General features: G+C 33.0%; 1 protein-coding gene across 6 annotated transcripts in view; it reads left to right on the top strand.

Moving 5' to 3' along the window:
- N4BP2L2 (NEDD4 binding protein 2 like 2) overlaps window positions 1–19,274 on the top strand; it is a 76,373-nt gene that overhangs the window by 25,262 nt on the left and 31,837 nt on the right. For all 6 annotated transcript variants that reach the window (XR_004233134.1, XR_004233135.1, XM_031960718.1 and 3 more), the window contains exon 6: window positions 3,649–3,783. Coding sequence is in view for 4 of the 6 variants with exons in the window: in XM_031960718.1 (XP_031816578.1) it covers window positions 3,649–3,783 (135 nt within the window). In the remaining 2 variants the exon portion in view is untranslated. The remainder of the gene's footprint in view (window positions 1–3,648; window positions 3,784–19,274) is intronic.

Below are 19,274 nucleotides of genomic sequence, written 5' to 3' on the forward strand. Positions count from 1 at the left end.
AAGGGAACTTAAAGAATTAGGATAAGTAAAGGAAGAAGAGCTAAGCTATAATAATATTCCAAGGACTAAATGTCATAATACTTCCTATAAGTAAAACAGATTCTTTTAGTGGTAAGGGTAACAATGGGGAAAAGTGGCAAGAGGTAAGAAAATATAAAAAATATAAAAAAATAAGGAGGTAAGAAAAATGGGGGAACTGAAGACACATCCCTACCAATTCTATAAGTGAATAAAGGATAGTAACTTCTTCAGACTTTTAAGAATAATAGTGAAGGCTTTGTGGGAAGAAAAGACAATCTAAGGGAAGGATTTGGAATGGGAGGAGAGTAAAAGGAGAGTCTCACTCCTGAAGGGGAAAAAGATTAGGTGGTACTAAAGAACATACACACTGGGCACAGGGAAGTATGTGTCTGTGCTAAGAGACAGGCCTTTGTAATGGGTTTTATCTGCAGATACTTGAACTTGAGGAGATTGCCTTTTTTATATTTCCCAAGGACTACATCTCATCCAAGGATAGAGATCCCACTTAGTTCAAGGGAGGTTAGTACTTAGATGGTGAGGTGGGGAGGGCAGGGATAGAATAGAGATAGGATAACTAAGCCTTAATAGTACTAAAACATCATGATAAAGACAGGGAGTATGACTAAGGACAAAGAGTGGTTCCAACTGCTCTTATTTGATACTGCTTCCATAATTAATTAATATTTCTAAGAATGAGACAACAGAAAATTAGGAGTATGGAGTAAGAACAGTGAATTCATTAAATGAGAATGATGGAAAAGAGGAGACATGTCTCCCCTATCCTTAAAAAGCCTTTGCTGCTCCTACCATTTCCTCATTTGATAAATTATCCTGTAGCTTTTCTTGGTTTTCTTCTCACTCATTTTTAGTTCCTTAAAGTCTAGGTTCTGACTTTATTGAACAGAAATTGCTCTCCCTCAAATTATTGATCTTTTTATTGCTAAATTGTTGAACTTTTCTCAGTAATCCTTCTCCTTAGTATTCCTTATTTCCATCAAACCTCATCTCAACTACCTCCTGAATGAACTTTCCTGATCCTCCCAACTTCCTTCCCCTCCAAAACTCCTGACATTTCACTTCCAATTCAGTGCCTTTTTGCTGACTCATTCACTCTGCCCCATATCTGGAATGCTCTCTTCCCATCTTCACCTCCTGGCTTCTCTGGCTTCTTTTAGGATTCATTTTAAAACTCACTTCTCATATTCTTCCCTCCCAGCCCCCAGTATGTTTCATTTCTTTGAGATTCCTTCTCATTTGTACTGTATCTATCCACAGAAGCAAGTGAACTCCCTGGGGGGGTAACACTGCTTTTTCTCTTGCCTAACACTTAAATGCTTCTGAAAGAAGGTTACCACCTTCTTGGTATTGGTGGGTGGTGGTAAATAAAATGGTATCAACTGTTGAATTTGTAGTCTTGGTAGAGAGATAATGTGTATAGATAGAATTATATATAAAAGATATGATTGAGACATCCTTTTGTTTTTACTTGGTACAATAGAGCTTCTATATTACACACAGATGTCCTAGATGAGTATATTTTCCTGCTTTATACAACATTTTATTAAAGCATTTTTCATAGTTAGAAATGAAGAACAAGGATCAAAACTATATTTTGCTATTCTGAGCCGTTTCTAAAAATCAATAAATAATGCTGCTTCCTGACTAAGTGACTAGATGGTAAATCACTTCAACTCCCTGGATCTGATCTTCTCATCTGTAAATAATTTCTAATGTACCTTCTGGTTCTGAATTCTTTTATTCTAAATAAATACTAGAGGGCTCTTAGACTTTCACACTTTTCATTCAGGTAACTATGGAGATGTGGTTTGTTGTAGAAAACCAGCATAATTTGCTTGTTCTGTTTTCAAGTGTTCAAGATGTCAGTTCATGGAGAGAACATTTTTATATAGGTTTTTGTTGTTTTTTTTTAATAAATGAGGAGTCATTAGTTGTTGATATAGACTTGTTTTTGTTTTTAAGTAATAGCACTCTCTGTGAATATTTGAAATTTTTTTCTCCTTGAGATATTCCAAGAATTGACTCTTAAGTGCTTTTAAAATTTTGTCTATTCCTAGTATGGACTTCTTTTTTGCTCATTCTCTAGCTCATTGTAACCCTTCCTGATTTAATTTTCTTAAATGTGATCAGGATGACAGAAGATTGCTCCAGATGCAGTTTTTTTAAACTAAGTCTTTTTTATCAAGGGGATCCCCCCCAAAAAAAATTCATTCTGGGAGGGGAAGACCCTCAAAGTTTCTGGCCAAAGCAAAAACAGTTGAGACCTACCTGCTAAAGACCTTATTTTGTAAAAGCCCAAAATCTCCCATTGCATTCAGAATTATCTCTGATTGTCCTAATCTATGTCTGGCCACTGGACCCTGATGGCTCTAGAGGAGAAAGGGGGCTAGTGTAGCTTACCTAGTCTTAAACACTGCATAAAAACAATGGCAGTTCTCTTCCATCTGTTCTGTTTGCTGTCATCCTTTGAGATTCAGAAAATACTCTGAGGATGATCTGTTTTAGCTGGATCTCCTCCCATACTATTTCCAGACTGATTTTTCCTCAACTGTTTTAGATATTAAAGTATTGAAATTAAAATATTGAATTATTAAAATGATTATTAAGTAGAGCTATATAAAAGACATAGTTGAGATATCCTTTTGTTTTCATTTGGTACAGTAGTGTTTCTGTATCACATGCAGATGTCCTAGATGGAAATATCTCCCTGCTTTATACTACATTTGTTATATGAAGTTAGTAAAGTATTGAATTATGAAAGTGAGTGTTAACATTGCAATAAATTTGCTTTCCTAATATTAATAATTAAATATCTTAAAAGTAGTAGAATTATATTAAATTCAGTAATCCTTCTCCTTAGTATTCCTTATTTCCATCAAATCTCAACTCAGCTACTGAATGAAGTTTCCTTATCCTTCCAACTTCCTTCCCTTCCAAAAACTCCTGACAATCTTCACTTCCAATTCAGTGCCTTTATCATTAGGACAGTTTGCCTTTCTGTTAAGCTTAAGAAAATAAAATGATGCCCCAATCATGTAATGAATTATATGGAGCTATAGAATTTCTAGTTTCTAATCTCTGAGTGAATTTTTTCAAAGTATTTGATCTTATAGAAGAGTTTTTAGTTTGTTTAACAACAAAAGGTAGTATAATTATTGATTTTGCTTAAAAAAATAAAAATTTTCACATTACTAAATTTTAGTCAACAAAGCAGTATAATATACAGTTTACTCACAAAGGATTGTTTTTGGTTAAACTATTAAGCTTTTTGTTCTATCCAGTGGGTTTAAGAGCTTAAGTAATGCGTTTCAAATTCTTTGTATAGCTTCATGAAATTCCTAATAATGATCAGTTTTTAAGTTGGCATTTTGTAGACTGCAGAAGAGTGGATTTCAGTGACAGTTAACTTTTTCCTGTGAATTGCTCTACACTTTTAATTATTATAAATGAACTTTGAGAAAGCAGAGATAAATAGTGACATATAAAATGTATGGCCTTTCTTATTTATTTCAGTTTTTAAAAACTAGTACATGTTATTATGCTAGTGTTTAATATATAAGCATAAAAAGAACTATATATTTCTTAAATTATAATTCTTCTTTTTCATAGGAGGAATAAACATGGGGTATCTCGTGAAAAGATTGCACAGATGTTGGATCATTACGAATATAAAATGTCCATCTCTATTGTAATGAATTCAGTGGAACCTCCACATAGAAGGTCTGAGAGACTTCGAAGACAGAGGTGGGGAGGCTGTCTAGACTCATGGAATCACTTTGATGTTGCAAAATAACTAATATTCAGTCTGCTTCAACTAAAATGAGCTGTGGCTTACCTCTAAAAAACAAGCATTGAGATTTTCTGGAGGTTTTTAAATAGGTTCAAGTCTAATAAAAAAGAACTATCATTATCTTACAGAGTTTGTTCCCAGAAAACTGTTTAAATTTTAAAATGTAAATAAAAAATAGTATATACAATTGTACATTATTTTTTAATAATTTTTATTGTACTAGTTTTGGTTTTAGTAAAATAACTGAATAGTGTGGTGTGATAAAGAATTCTTTACTTTGGTTGAATCTTAAAATAATTTTGATGTCCAAAGTAGGAACCATTGAGCAGTTTTTAATAAGCTTATTGTAAAAATTGATTATAGATAAAATCTTGACTATTCTGCTCTCCCACAAACAACTTGGAATATGCAAAACATAGCTAATTTGTTACAGTGTATTCTAACATTTTATATGGTACTTATTTCTTTATATGGGTAAAATATTGTTTCTACAAATATGTCCACATAAACATTTCTAAAACCACAACCAATGGCTTAATTATTTTGAATAGATTTTAATTTTTAAAAATAAATTGAATAGTCCCTTAGAATTGATTGTAATAAAATTTTACCATAGGATATTTTGCTTTTGCCACTTGTCTTTATACAGAGCACCTTAATTTTTTTTTTGAGCAATAGCTTTTCTGTTTATTAGAATTCCATAAATTAATATTATAAAATACTCTTAAGTTAATATAATTCATCCCCCTTAATTTCAGGCAAAATTCAATAATTATATATGGAGCTAGGAAGAATGAACAGATAAATGAAAATGCATTTATAAAATGTTTACTAGGTATCAGGTTCTGTACTAACTCAGGATATGAATAAGTTCAAACTAAACATGGAGACCCTTTACAATCTGACGTCCTTATAAACTTTCCCATCTCTAATTACTGCCCTTTTATTCACTCAGTAGGAATCATTTACTACAGTTTTCAGTTTCATATGTGAGAAAACTGAGTCCCAGGGAAGTGAGCTGTTTTGTTCACATAGCATAAAACTTCAAGCAAGAGAGAGAAAATTCAAACCCAACTTGGTCTCTTGATTTCAGTTGCCCTTTCTACTGCCTCTATACAATTTCCTTGGATATATTCTATTCTTGAAGGTCTCCAGCAAACTCCTTCATGATTTCTTTCAAATGTTTAACAGTTTAACCATAAGAAAACTTTTTTTTTAAGAAACCTGTGATTTTACTGGCATACATGCTGTGTATCAATGGAATTAAAGACCTTCAGTGCCCTAATAGTTTCTGAGTTACTGTGCCCAGAACTGTTTATCACTTAGTGGCTAACTTCATGGTATAAAGCCCCTTCCCACTTATAGAAGAAGTAGGGCTTTATAAAGAACTTGATGGCATTGTACATTTATAATTCCCCTTTATATGTTATGCTACATCATATGACATCCATTACCAATTAATTACTGCCTATATCCTTAAGGCCTTTTTTCTAAACTCAACATTCACAATTTTTGCATCTTTTTTTTTTCTGCTGCTTCTCAATATTTTGCTGTTCTCTTAAACTTTTCTTTCAATTCTTTCCTCTTTCTCTTCATCATTCTTGCACTGTAGAATTTGAAACCAGGTGTAATATTCAAGCAGTCTTTAGAGAAGTTATCTCAGGATTACATATTTGTACAGCTCAGCACCATGTTTAGTTTTAAACAAGTGTTAACTTCACTCTTGTTTTTGTTCAGCATGAAGCTGTGTATCTGCATTTATAAAAACAGGTATATGCTAATTCATGCTTCATATTTTCTTTCTCAGAGGAGTTATTATCAGAGTCTTATTCCCAAAGTACACTTTTCTGAAGTACACTGTTATGTACTGGAATCAATAAAAGCAAGTTTGATTTTTCTTCAGGGAAAAAAAAATAATTGATGATTTTTTTTTAACTTGTGTCCCCTTCATAATTTTTCTTAGGAAAAAGGAACATAGTAATACATACTTCCCTTTTAGGAGCAAGAGGAAAGTAACGGGGGCAAAATAGCTCCTAGGGTATATCTTGTGATTACTATTGATTCATTACACTTTTCTGTAATCTATAGCCATAATCTTCCATTCAATCAACTTCTGAAGCATCAAATAAAGAATTAATTACCTTAAGTAGACCATGTTTCTTAAGACCCTAAAGGGAATATTTTAAAGCAAGTAACCGTTTTTGGTAGAAACAACAACACAAAATAACATCAGAAAAAGATAAATAAGTGATCCCTTTCCTTTAAATTTCCAAATTAATATTTTAGGTGATCACCTAGCAGTGAAATAATTAAGTTACAAATGTGAAATTTATTAGTTTAAAAATTGAAGTGATTTGATGATCCAAAATTTCTTGGCAGAACTTAAGATGGGATCTTTGTGCTCATTCCTTCTTCCTCCCCTCCTCCCCCTCACATGCCCTATCTCCCACCAGCAGCATAAGTTAATTATACTTATTTTTAATGAAATAATATTGTGTATTATCCCCTCAGCACTCATCCTCTGTCTGGCCTGAGTCTAAAATTTGTAACAGGCATCTTACTTAGTTCATTTATATTAGTGAACTGCAGCTATAAAGTTTGCTCACAGTTCTTAGCTACGTTTTTTATAGTTTTTATGTGAATAATTGTGCCCCCAGAATAAGCTAATTTGCAAATTTTTTATGTGCCACTGTCCTATTGGTATTTTTTTTTAAAATCCATTTGCATGATCTCTCAAGTGGAACTTTGTTATATTTGTCTTTTATCTTTATTTTGAATTAGTATTCTTTATTTGTGCTTTGCTTGCTTAACTGGAACATTAGTTCTGTTTATAAAATCTCTTAAAAATATTTTGTGTAAAAGACTGGGTTTTATTTTTTGTGGATTAATGGAGTTGAAAACTTTGGAAGCAGATGCTGTTTAGTATGTCTTTGGATTAATTAATCTATTTGGGATTTTCCACTTTCTACATAGGATTAAGCTTCTGAGAGATCATGAATGACTAATTGGGTAGTTATTGTTTGCTATTGGAGAAATGGCTGGATTTTTTTCTGATACTAATTTTGAAAATATTTATGGGGTTATTAGGGGGTTATAATTAGTGGACAGTGTAAAAGAAAAGCAGTTTTTAATTGTTGCCAAAGTATCAAAGTTCACACCTTGAATCATTGCTTTGCCAACTTTTGTTGCATCTTTTTTTAGTATAAAAGATTGGTTGAAATCAGTATATATTCAGTTTTCTGAACTTAAATGGTCAATTAACTCGAGTAAAGCCAGTTTTTTATCTATACAGAACAAGGAAGCATTAGGTAGCTTTTCTGTTAAAAAGCCATTCATATTAAAAAGCCAAATATTGAGTGCAAATAAATTGGATTAATTTTCAAAGTGAGATTCAGAATGAGAAAATTTGATCCTCTGTTAGAAATTTACGTGAGATTTTGTTCCCCACATTTCTAATGAAAAATGGAAACTTGACAACAAATAGGAATTAGCTAGTAATGACTAGGTAAAACAGTCCTTCCTTGTGGTCTTATTTTACCTTTTGAAAAGAAGTTCTTAAATATTTTGGTTCAGATTGTAAGATTTTTTTTTTTTTTTTTTTGGTTTGGACAAATATTTACTTTGGTGGTAGCTGAATTTTCAAAGTGAATGCCTGAAAAAATCTTATATTTTACTTTCATAGGTCAGAAAATTAGTAATAGGATACTTACATTTTTATATCAGGTCAAATTGAAGTGACTAAAGATGTGAGAAAATGCAGATTTTCACTTGATCTAAAAAGCCTGAGAATGATGAGTTAATCTCCCTTAGAAATGAAATTTTATTCTCCCTCTTGAATGAAACTATGCACATGCTAGAAGGGAGGCAGCCAGATACACAATTATTTCAGAAAAAGCCCTAAGAGCAAATAGAATTTGAATGACTAAGTGATTCTTATAACAATTTTGATTTACTTTGACTACATATCTTTTGGGTAACTAAGGTTTTAATCAAACAAAGATTATCTTTCTAGTTGTGAATGGTCTCATATTCTTTCTAAAGTGGTGAATTAGAAAAATCTTGGAAAATATACTTTGAATTTTTAAAGAAGTTGTTGTTTTTAAAAATTCTGTCATCAATTTAAAAATAGTCCATACATTTATGTACCAAAAAAAAATGTATTCTGTTTATTATATTGATAATTGAAATGGCCAGTTTGGAATATTTGTGCTTAGAGTTCTAGTTGTCTTTTCAGATGTGGGGACAGATTAAATAGTTAACTTTTTCCTAGAGATGATCATTTTTGCCTACAAATTTGTCTCATTTATTTTTTTGATACCTTAGATTTTCTCCTTTACTCCTGAGTATGACAAATTTGTGGAAAATTTTGGAGGAGCTTGTATATGCCAGTCTTTCCTGTATTTTCTAATGAAAATTTCATTTCTCATTTTTCTAGTTTATTTGTCATTTGCTTTTTTCCCCTTTATTTTAAAATTTCAGTTGATTCTAGGATATGTTTATATTAATTTGTATTTCTAGACAAATTTTTTGTATGGTGTTTATTTGAAATGGACAGACAGACCTTAGGACCTTTAGGTACTATAAATTAAATCAAGATAGAATGTTATACAGAAAAGTAAATGAGGAAAAGGGCAGAAAGTTTTTAGCCACTATTTAAATCCTGTTCACATCAAAAAGATTTCTTTGGATATGTGGGTGTGTGACTCCCACTAAGGGTCTTACAGTATAATAATAGGAGTATTTCTGACGCAGGATATTTCAAAATAATAAAGTAGGACCAATGTTTTGGTTGCACCTGATTTATCAGCTACTTCTTTTAATCTCAAAAGAAAGAGAATGGAATGGTACATGGATGTCTGAAGACCATTAGATAATCCCTTTGCCCTTTTGTTGTCAGCTCTACTGATTGGTTGTATCTTGCTTGATGAGTTTAGGATTGGAGTAATGAATTATAGTAAAGCATCTAAGTATACGGAGCTTCCTGACTTACAGGCAAACTCCTGGCATGGAAGTACTTTGTAAAAAAGTTTTTAAAGACTTTCTAATATGTTCATTGTTAGGAATTACAGATACTGGGTTGTATTTGGAATAGAGGTAAAATATTTACTACATTAAGTATATTTGTTTTGATATTTTCCTCTAGTAAGTTGCACCTAAAGTGTTTTAAAAGATTGATGAGCTTCTTTTACCTTTGTTTCATTAGTTAATATTTACTTCTTTCCTAAAATCTTAACTCTCAGCACCATTTGTTTGTACCTATCTTTTTTTAACTTTCATTATTCATCTAAATGTACTGATAAAAATCATGGAAATCATTTCAATCTGCTGAATATGTATAAAAATAAAGTTTTATATATATATAATATATATATTTTTTTAAAAAAAGAATTGGGAGCATTTTGTTATTTACAACAAACATACTGCAATCATTTCCTGTTCAAGAAAAAAGGATTTTTAAAAATGCTCTTTTAGTTTCATACCATCACTAGATTAAACCCCAAACTTAAAGAGTAATAGATAAAATAATAGAATTTTGGTATTGCTTCATAAATGAGTAATGTGCAAGAATTCAGGATGCTTATTTTTATAAGAAAAAATTTAAATGCTTCATAAAAACTTATTAGCTTACAGTTAAGCGATTCCTTTAATTTTTATATGAAAATGTTGGGAAAAAGCAAATGATTTAATCTAGTTGAATTTTGTTTCATTTCCTTGGAGATCAGCTTGGTCTTTCCTTTTAAGTGTTTGGCATATATAAGGACATAATAAATATTTGTTGTCTGTGTCAGGCTACCAGATCAGGGTGGATGTCTTTAATTGTGAGCCTAGAGAGTCTTATCTTGAACTAGTATTTAAAGAAGGGGAAAGCATTAATCTCATGGATTAAGATTGTTCCCAAACTAGTAAAATGAGAAACATGAAAAATGTAGAATTATAAAATTTTAGGACTGGAAGAGAGATCATCTAGCCACTATTTTTACAGTTGAAGAGAACTAGATTATTTGTGATAGGGACAAAAGGGGCATTTAAAATATTTTTTTGCACATCATAGTTTCTTAATAAATATGTATTAACTATTATAAACAGAATGCCTAAAATTGGCAGTTAGAAACAACATGATATGTGATATTGATAAAAATGGAGTTGATATGAGGGGGAGTTTAATTTTAGTCCAATATGAGGTTTGGTCTAGGCATTTTGCATTTGATTGATTCAAGAACTAATTTGAATGGTGAATTTCTCTTTTGGGAATTGAGATATTGGGGGAAAGATTTCATAGTGTTTTAGGATTGGAAGGGATTATTAGGCCACACCCTTTATAATTAGGAAAAAAAGAGTTCTCATTATAAGTTTTCTATTAAAAATTATGCTGATGTATTGAAGAGTTAAGAGGCTATTGAATGTTAGAGAATTAGTGGGATAATAATTTCATTAATCCTGGATAGAATATGCTGAGTTGATAGATATAAGATATTATTTACTTTCCAACTTATCCCTAAAGACATTCTGATTGTGTGCACTCATCACATACCCTTCAGATATGCTCTTTTGTTTCTAAGAACAAATCCTAGATTACAATGAATTTAACTAATATGTAGCTTCTTTTGCCAATTCATATACCTTTCATTATGACAAGTACTTTCATAGGTAATTTTTTTAATTTTAATTTTTTTTGTTTTATTATAACTTTTTATTTACAAGATATATGCATAGGTAATTTTTCAGTATTGACAGTTGCAAATTCTTTTGTTCCAACTTTTTCCCTCCTTCCCCCCACCTGTTCCCCCCAGATGGCAGATTGACCAATACATGTTAAATATGTTAAAGTATAAGTTAAATATAATATATATGTGTGTGTGTGTGTGTGTATATATATATATATATATACATATATATATATCCAAACAGTTATTTTGCTGTACAAAAAGAGTCGGACTTTGAAATAGTGTACAATTAGCCTGTGAAGGAAATCAAAAATAGAGGAATTGGGAATTCTATGTAGTGGTTCATAGTCATCTCCCAGAGTTCTTTCCGTGGGTGTAGCTGGTTCAGTTCATTACTGCTCTATTGGAACTGATTTGGTTCATCTCATTGCTGAAGATGGCCATGTCCATCAGAATTGATCATCATATAGTATTGTTGTTGAAATATATAATGATCTTCTGGTCCTGCTCATTTCACTCAGCATCAGCTCATGTAAGTCTCTCCAGGCCTTTCTAAAATCGTCCTGCTGGTCATTTCTTACAGAACAATAATATTCCATAATATTCATATACCATAATTTATTCAGCCATTCTCCAATTGATGGGCATCCACTCAGTTTCCAGTTTCTGGCCACTACAAAGAGGGCTGCCACAAACATTCTTGCACACAGGTCCCTTTCCCTTCTTTATGATCTCTTTGGGATATAAGCCAAGTAGAAACACTGCTGGGTCATAGGGTATTATGCACAGTTTGATAGTTTTTTGAGCATAGTTCCAAATTGCTCTCCAGAATGTCTGGATGTATTCACAATTCCACCAACAATATATCAGTGTCCCAGTTTCCCCACATCCCCTCCAACATTCCGTATTATCTTGCCCTGTCATTCTAGCCAATTTGATAGGTGTATAATAGTATCTCAGAGTTGTCTTAATTTGCATTTCTCTAATAATGACTTGGAGCATCTTTTCATATGGCTAGAAATAGTTTCAATTTCTTCATCTGAGAATTGTCTGTTCATATCCTTTGACCATTTATCAATTGGAGAATAGCTTGATTTCTTATAAATTAAAGTCAATTCAGAGGTAATCTTTTGTGATCTTTTTTAAATTAAATTTTGCTTGTTTCAAACAAAGACTCATTTTCCTCCCCTCTCTGCTACTATCCTCTGAGAGAACAGGAAAAACAAAATACTTGTAAACTTGTAGAGTCAAGCCATACAAATTACTACATTAGTTATATTCAAAGAAATTGTCTCAGACTGCACTTTGGAGTTGATCATTTCTTACAGGAGGTGAGTACTATTTTTCAATCATGAGTGTGATTATTTAATTAATAATCTTAAGTTTTTTCCTTCAGTTTTTATCCATCATAAACTCTAGTGTTTGATGTTATTGATATCTGTTTCTCTCTTGGATACTGTTTCTTCTCTGAATTTTCATGCAGTTACTCTTTTGTTTTGTTTGTTTGCTGCCTCATCATCATCCCTTATCATTATTACTATGTGCACCACAAGACCTTAGCCTAAACCTCCTCTCTGCTCTTTCACTTGGTGTGGTCCCTTTGTTTTCCTTAGGTTTGATTAGCATCACTTAGAAGATGATTTATACATTGATATATCTGGTCCTATTTTGCCAAGCTCCAGTTTTACATCTCTAGCTGCTCATTGGAGATTATAAATTAGGTGTCAATTAGATAACTCAGATGTCACATATTCAAAACAGATCATTATCTTCCTCCCCACTAACATCCCTATACTTTCCCTATTCTCAACTTCCCTATTTCTATTAAGGACACCACCATCCTTTTGGTCTTCCAGATTCACAACCTCATCATTATTCTTGACTACTCATTCCCTCATCTGAGATATCCATTCCATTACCAAATGTTGCCCTACCTACCTGTATAAAAATACAACTTGTATTTTTGACTCCTCCTCTCAATTCACATGGACTACTGCCATCATCTCTTCTCACCTGGACTATAGTAATTAATGGCTTGCCTAATTGGTCTTCCCTCACATTCACCAAGCATTTATTAAGCCCATGTTATATGTCAAGCACTGTGCTAGTAGTACAAGGATGGTGATGATAGCATTTGTAAAGTGCTTTAAGATTCAATTAGATTAAGAAACTATAAGATTATAGTATCTTTCAAAGCAATCCTATGAAGTAGATGGTCCCATTTTATCGAAACTTTAACCAAGTGGTTAAACTTGTTCCAGGACATATATAGTTGGTAAGTTGTCTGGGTAAGGACAAAGACACTTAGAAAGATAAAAAAGTGAGAAATGGTCTTCATTGAGGGGACTCGCATTCTTTGAGGTTGCCTAAGAGAGTATATGCCAAATAAAAACAAGATTAAAAAATAACAATCAAAAGACAGGGCATTACCAGCTGGAGTTGTCAGAAATGGTTTCATATTGAATATGGTACATGAGGGGAAAAAAAGGAAATAGAATTTTAAGAAGTGGAGAGGAGGATGAGCAAGAGCATTCCAGATATGGACCACAACAGCCTGTGCAGACCCAGGAGCTGGAATTTTGTGCCTGGAAACAGTAAGTAGGCTGCAGTTTATTTAGATCAGTGAGCATTTGAAAGTGAAAGGGTAGAGAAATAGATTAGGGCCACATTGTAAAGTGCTTTACAGATTAAATAAAGGAACTTATATTTGATCCTAGAATCAATAGGGAGCTATTTGATCTTAGCCAATAATGTGGTCAGATCTGGACTTGAGGAGCATCACTTGACTTGGGGAAGGCTGAGACAAATCGGGGAAATAATTTAAGAAGCCCATTCAGTACCAGATAAGAGGTCTTGTGAGTCTAAACTGTGGGTAGTGGCCATGGAGAGACAAGGAGATATTTGTGGCTAAAAAAATGACAAAATTTGAAAACTGGCTTACATATGTTGGATAAGAGAGTGAGATAACTGAACAAAAAAAGGATAAAAAGAATGGTGAGCTCATAATAAATGCTATATAAATGTTGCCTGCTATAATTATTATTTTGGACATGTTGAATTTAATATATCTATAAGTTATATAATTCTATATGTCCAATGGAATTTAGATATACAGATTTGGGGCTTAGGAGAGGTTAAGAATAGATCAGCAGATCTGAAAATCATCTGCATAGAGATGATAACAGAGTCCATGGGAGCCAATGAGATTTTCAAGGAAGTTAGTAGAGAAGGAGAATAGAAGAGTGTTCAGGACAAAGCCTTTGGGTCTCCCACCGTTTTGGCTATGACCTGGTTAAAGAGCCTACAAAGGAGATTATGAAATATTCAGGCAGGGAGGAGAATCAGGAGACAGTAGCAATCCAGAAACCTAGAAAGGAGAGATTCAAAAAGGAGATTGGCAGTGTCAAAGATTAAGGAGAAGTCAAGAGTGATTAGGGTCGAGAAAAGAGTTAAATTTGACAATTAAGACTGCATTGATAACTTTGAAAAGAGCAGTTTCAGTTGAATGAGGAAGTCAGAAACCGACTACAGAGAGTTTTGAAGAGAGAGAGGAGAGGCAGTGAAGGCTTTGATTATGGAAGACTTTCTGCAAAGGAAGTTAGCCTCAGAAGGGAGACAGCTGTGACATCTAGCAGAGATGGATGCATCAAATGAGGATTTTTCAAAGATGAGAAACTGGTATATTTGTAGGCAGCAGAAAACTAGCTGATTTAGTCAAAATGAAAATGATAGAGGGGATGCTAGAAATAATAGCTTTATGGAAAATCCACTTTAAAAAAATCTAGTATAATAGAATTACTCTTTTTAGTATGGATTTTCTGATGATTCTGGATCTAAACTAATTCCTGATAGTGATCAGTATCTTCTTTTTTCTGAATCTGCACATTGAGTTTCTGAACTGGAGCTTTTTCTAGTGCCAACTCTCACCTACTGAGGTTTTGGGTAAGCTAATCACCCTTACTTTTATCTTTACCAAGATCATCCAAGTTACTGTGCTGACCTCCACCTCCTGGGATGTATCCGTGCTAAGAGTGCTGGTAGGTTTTATACTCTTCTGTGTTTTTGTGGTTTAAGATACTGAATCATAAGGGCCTTCTCTTGGCATCAGAGTTCTAGGAAACTTGAAGCCCCTGGGCCTGGGGAGCTCTAGGCTGAACTTCACTCATACTAGTCTTTGCTACTTAAATTTGCTTCCAAAATCCACAATATGGGTTTCTGATAGGAGCCCTTTATTCTTGTTGCTTTCAGATAACAAGACTTGTAGACTATATAGTTGTCATTGTTGTTGTCATTATCGCCATTGTCTTTGTCATTATTGTTGTCATCATTTTCTCCTTTTCCTCCTTTTTCTTTTATTTCTTTCAGTTCTTTGGTAGGTGAAGGTTTTAAAATAATTTTTCATTTAGTGATGATTGTTTTTAGGTTTTTATTGGTAGACATATATAAAAACAAGTTCTATTTAGTCTCTTTTTTATATCTATAGTCAGTATCTTAAATCTAGAAATTGGTATTAGACTTCATTTTCAGTCTTCTCTAAAACTTGCACAGCAGCATCCAAGGTTTTTAGGATAGCCATGTAGGTCAGTGCTGTTCATTCTGTGGTAAAAACTGCATATTTGAGTCATACAAGAAGACATGCAGAGAATCATGCGTATATGCATGGCATGAATATTATGTTAAAGGGATGACATGGAGGTCATGAAAATCCTACCTACAGCTCAGGATTTTCACTAACATGGAGTTGCAACGTTACTAAATTTGTCTAACTGGCTTCCATGCTGTTTAGTATAATTATTGATAGTCAAAGACATAAAAATGTTCTTTAAAAATCCCACTGCAAAATTTTTAATTTCCATTAAAATCCCATTTTTAAAATTCTAAGTAGAATTGTTAGAAATCAGTGAGCTCATCACTTGAAGATAAGCAATGTGGTATTAATACCTCAAACTAAATATAGTTGAATGTCTGTTGAGTTATTGTATTATCTCAGTGTTAGTTAAGAGACCTCAACCTGCCTCAGATGTCATCTTCTGTTTCTTAATTTCTTAGAGGCAATGTCCTATTTGATGTAACAGGATTTCCATTAGTACAGCCTGTCTGTCAGCATGAGGTCATATAACTGCTGGGCCAGATGTATTTGTTCTACAGCTAATGGTATTAGAATTAAAAAACAGATGATGTAAATTTGACAATCTAAGCAGAACTAGAAAGTCACAGAAACAGACTTTAAGCATAACTGGATTTGAATCCTGGCTCTTTGTGACACTGGACAAGTCACAACTTCTCTAGGGTACAGTTTCTTCATTTATAAAAAGATTTTGTACCAGATGGCCTGTAAGGTCATTTTTAGCTCTAACTGAATATTTTTGCAAATCTAAAACAATGCAACTTAGCTATATAATGTTGGGAAACAACAGATACGACCACATTTATATATTAACTTATAAGAGATGGAGTTCTTTCTGATCAGAAGTAGATATTGTGCATCCCATTTGGCAGAATAGGAGGGATGCCAACAATGATTGTAGTTATGTATTGAAAGACAATATCTACACATGCATAGAGTAGAAGATACAATGACCATTTTAATCACATACTTGACACTTTAATAATGTGCATTACAAACATTTGGTAGCATCATCAACTTTGAAGGACAAGCATGAACAATTAAAAAACTTAAGGTATGTAGTTCAAATGCTAAAAGCCGATTAGAATACCCATACCTATTCAATATCTGACTTGTCAGTACCAGAATTTAAATTTTTCTTTGTATCTTCAATTGTCAGCTTGGAACATTGATAGACAAAGCAAAGTTGTACTTGGGATGAGATTCACAGTGACATTAAGCTAAAGACCTGAATATAAAAGTAGCCAAAGTAGATTGCTTAAATTTAGGTCCTTTGATTTGATGAAAAATTCGAAACAATTTTAATTCAAAAGAATTCTTGAAAACTAACATGGCATAGTGATATGAGCTAACTTTGGAGTCAGGAAGACCTAAATTCAAATCCTAACTCTGATATCTAGACTGTGTGATCATGGACAAAACATTAATATCTGAGAGCTCCAGACAAAACTCTAAATTAAAAAGTGACAGAAGGTAGTTTGGATATTCACAAATGTTAATAGTATGAATAGCTGAAGCATTTCAGAGAACATTTCTTAAGGTGGATGTTATATTGTATGTGTGAGATGATAGGTTTATGAAAATTTAATATTGGTTTTGTGCAACAAGAGAACTGTTCTGTTCTGTTCAATACATATATTGTATCTAGGATACACTGTGACATATTTAACTTGTATAGGACTGCTTGCCATCTGGGGGAGGGAGTGAAGGGAGGGAGGGGAAAAGTCGGAACAGAAGTGAGTGCAAGGGATAATGTTGTAAAAAAATTACCCAGGCATGGACTCTGTCAATACAAAGTTATAATTAAAAAAAGAGAGAGAGAAAATTTTTTTTTTAAATTAGAAAGAAAGAAGAAAATATTGCCTAAGCTGGGTCTTGTGTCATACAATTAAAGAACAAAAAGTTGAAAAGGAATGCAAAAAAAAAAAAAAAGAAAGAAAAAAGAAAATTCAATATTGGAATTAAACAAAGTGCTTATTGGGACAGTAATCTAAAAAAATTTCAAGCATAGCAAACTATTTTTATTAATAGCTCTTTGGAGGAAAGTTATATAGATTTTATAAAATGTGGGATATAAAAGCTTGTAATTTAAGTATTTTCCTCTTTACCTTGGCTTTTAAAGAGAATATATACTGTGAAATATTAAATACACTGTTGTGAGTGTACTAGATATAATGTATGTAAACACATTTGTCAGAAAATAACATTAGGTTATGGAGATAAAGTTAAGTAAAGCTTTTTTTAACATCTAAAATAAAGTCTTTTCTATATGATATATTTTGAAGAGCATTGCCTCAGGTGATATTTCAATTTTTCAGTGTTGATATTATTGAATTCTTGGGGCAGGTAAATGGCACAGTGGATAGTGCACAGGAAGTCAGGAGAATCTGAGTTTGAATTCAGCCTCAAATGCTTAGTACTTGCTAGCACTCATCCATTTGCCTTGCCAAATATGTATATATAGTTTTATTCTCCACACTTTTAGAAAAGAAACTTAGTTTATAATGCAAAAAGAGTTTGAACTAACTTGTTTTGCTTCCCTCCAAAGAGGCAGAGTCATTATTAGCATACAAGTTGTATCCAGATGTCTTAGCAGAAATCAAAACAAAATTCTTTTGAAGACTAGGCACCTTCACTCCATTTGCTCTACTGTTCCTGCCCCAGTGCTTCAGCTTAATTCCTTCTGTACTTGTCTGGATTCTATTTTTGTCTTACAACTTTTTTGTCTCTTCAATTCCTGCAAATTCTGTTGCTGACCTCTGACTTGCTTCAACATACAGCTTTCTCTGGCACATCTTATTTATTTATTTTTTTATTATAGCTTTTTATTTACAAGACACATGCATGGGTAATTTTTCAGCATTGATAATTGCAAAACCTTCTATTACAATTTTTCCCCTCCTTCCCCCCACCCCCTCCCCCAAATGGCAGGTTGACCAATACATGTTATATATGTTAAAGTATATGTTAAATACAACATATATATGTACACACACACACACACACACATGTCCATACAGTTATTTTGCTGTACAAAAAGAATCAGACTTTGAAATAATGGCACATCTTATTTAAACTGCTTTTAAGTCCTTGTTTTCATCTCACTGAGACTCCATCTTCTCTCTTCAAGCTGTCTTCTAGAATCTCTCTTGATGGATTTCCAACTGACCTCAATTATAGTGTTTCATCCAACTTCCACTCCATTTTCAGGATTTTCTTCATTTAGGAGAAATGTTCTCATGAAACTCAGGCTAATTCATGTTCTGGCCACTTAAGGATACTTCTCTGACCATAGGGAATTTTTCTTTTCCCAAGTAGGCATAGAGTATTCATCAGCTAACATCATAGCATTAGAAGCTGAATGGAGTGGGTTGATTCTAACTGAGAGTTTCCTGCCTTGTCAGTTAATTTGGACCAATTACAAGCAGAGAATACAAATCTACAGTACTATTAGCAAGTTACAAGAAAGAGAAGTATGGCTCTCAGAGCACTTCAAGAAAGGTCTCCTTTACAAAGCCTGGCCTATTAGCTCATGCAAAAAATTATAAAGGACAACAAAGACTTCTTAGTTTTTTTAGAACACCATTCCTCACTCTCTGAACCAAAATAGGGTCTTTTTGCTCTGCCACTTGGATCACTCTAGTTATTACCATGCCCTCCTTAACTAATCACTTAATACTGGGAAATTTTGAATACTGTCCTCTGGGTGCTTTAGCAAATATTTGACAGCCCTGTCTATGAGCAAGATATCCATTTAAGGCAATGGTAGTCTCGGGAGAGCCAAGGATTAGATATTATTTATGCTAACTCCTTCTGAATCTTCAATCAATTTAAGAAGGATGAAGCTGTGCTTTTCAAACAATTTCTGCAGTGCATGAAGTTCAAAGGCCATCCATAATTTCTCTTAAACTAGTATATGAAGATTTGAATTCATCTATATTGATGGACCCTGCTTCTTGACCAAGGTACCAGTACAAGACAGTAATCCTACTGTTGAACCCTGAAAGACATCTACAGGTAAAACTCAAAACTTATCTTGTTGAATGCATGCCTGCTTGGCAAGAATTTGTTTATACTTCAGCTTGTTAGGACTGTTTCACAGCTTGCCCTACTAAGGATCTAAGAACTAAAAAACAGGAAATGGCCAAGTTCT

The sequence above is a fragment of the Sarcophilus harrisii genome, chromosome 3 (genome assembly GCF_902635505.1).
Source record: "Sarcophilus harrisii chromosome 3, mSarHar1.11, whole genome shotgun sequence".
Classification (NCBI taxonomy): Eukaryota; Metazoa; Chordata; class Mammalia; order Dasyuromorphia; family Dasyuridae; genus Sarcophilus; species Sarcophilus harrisii.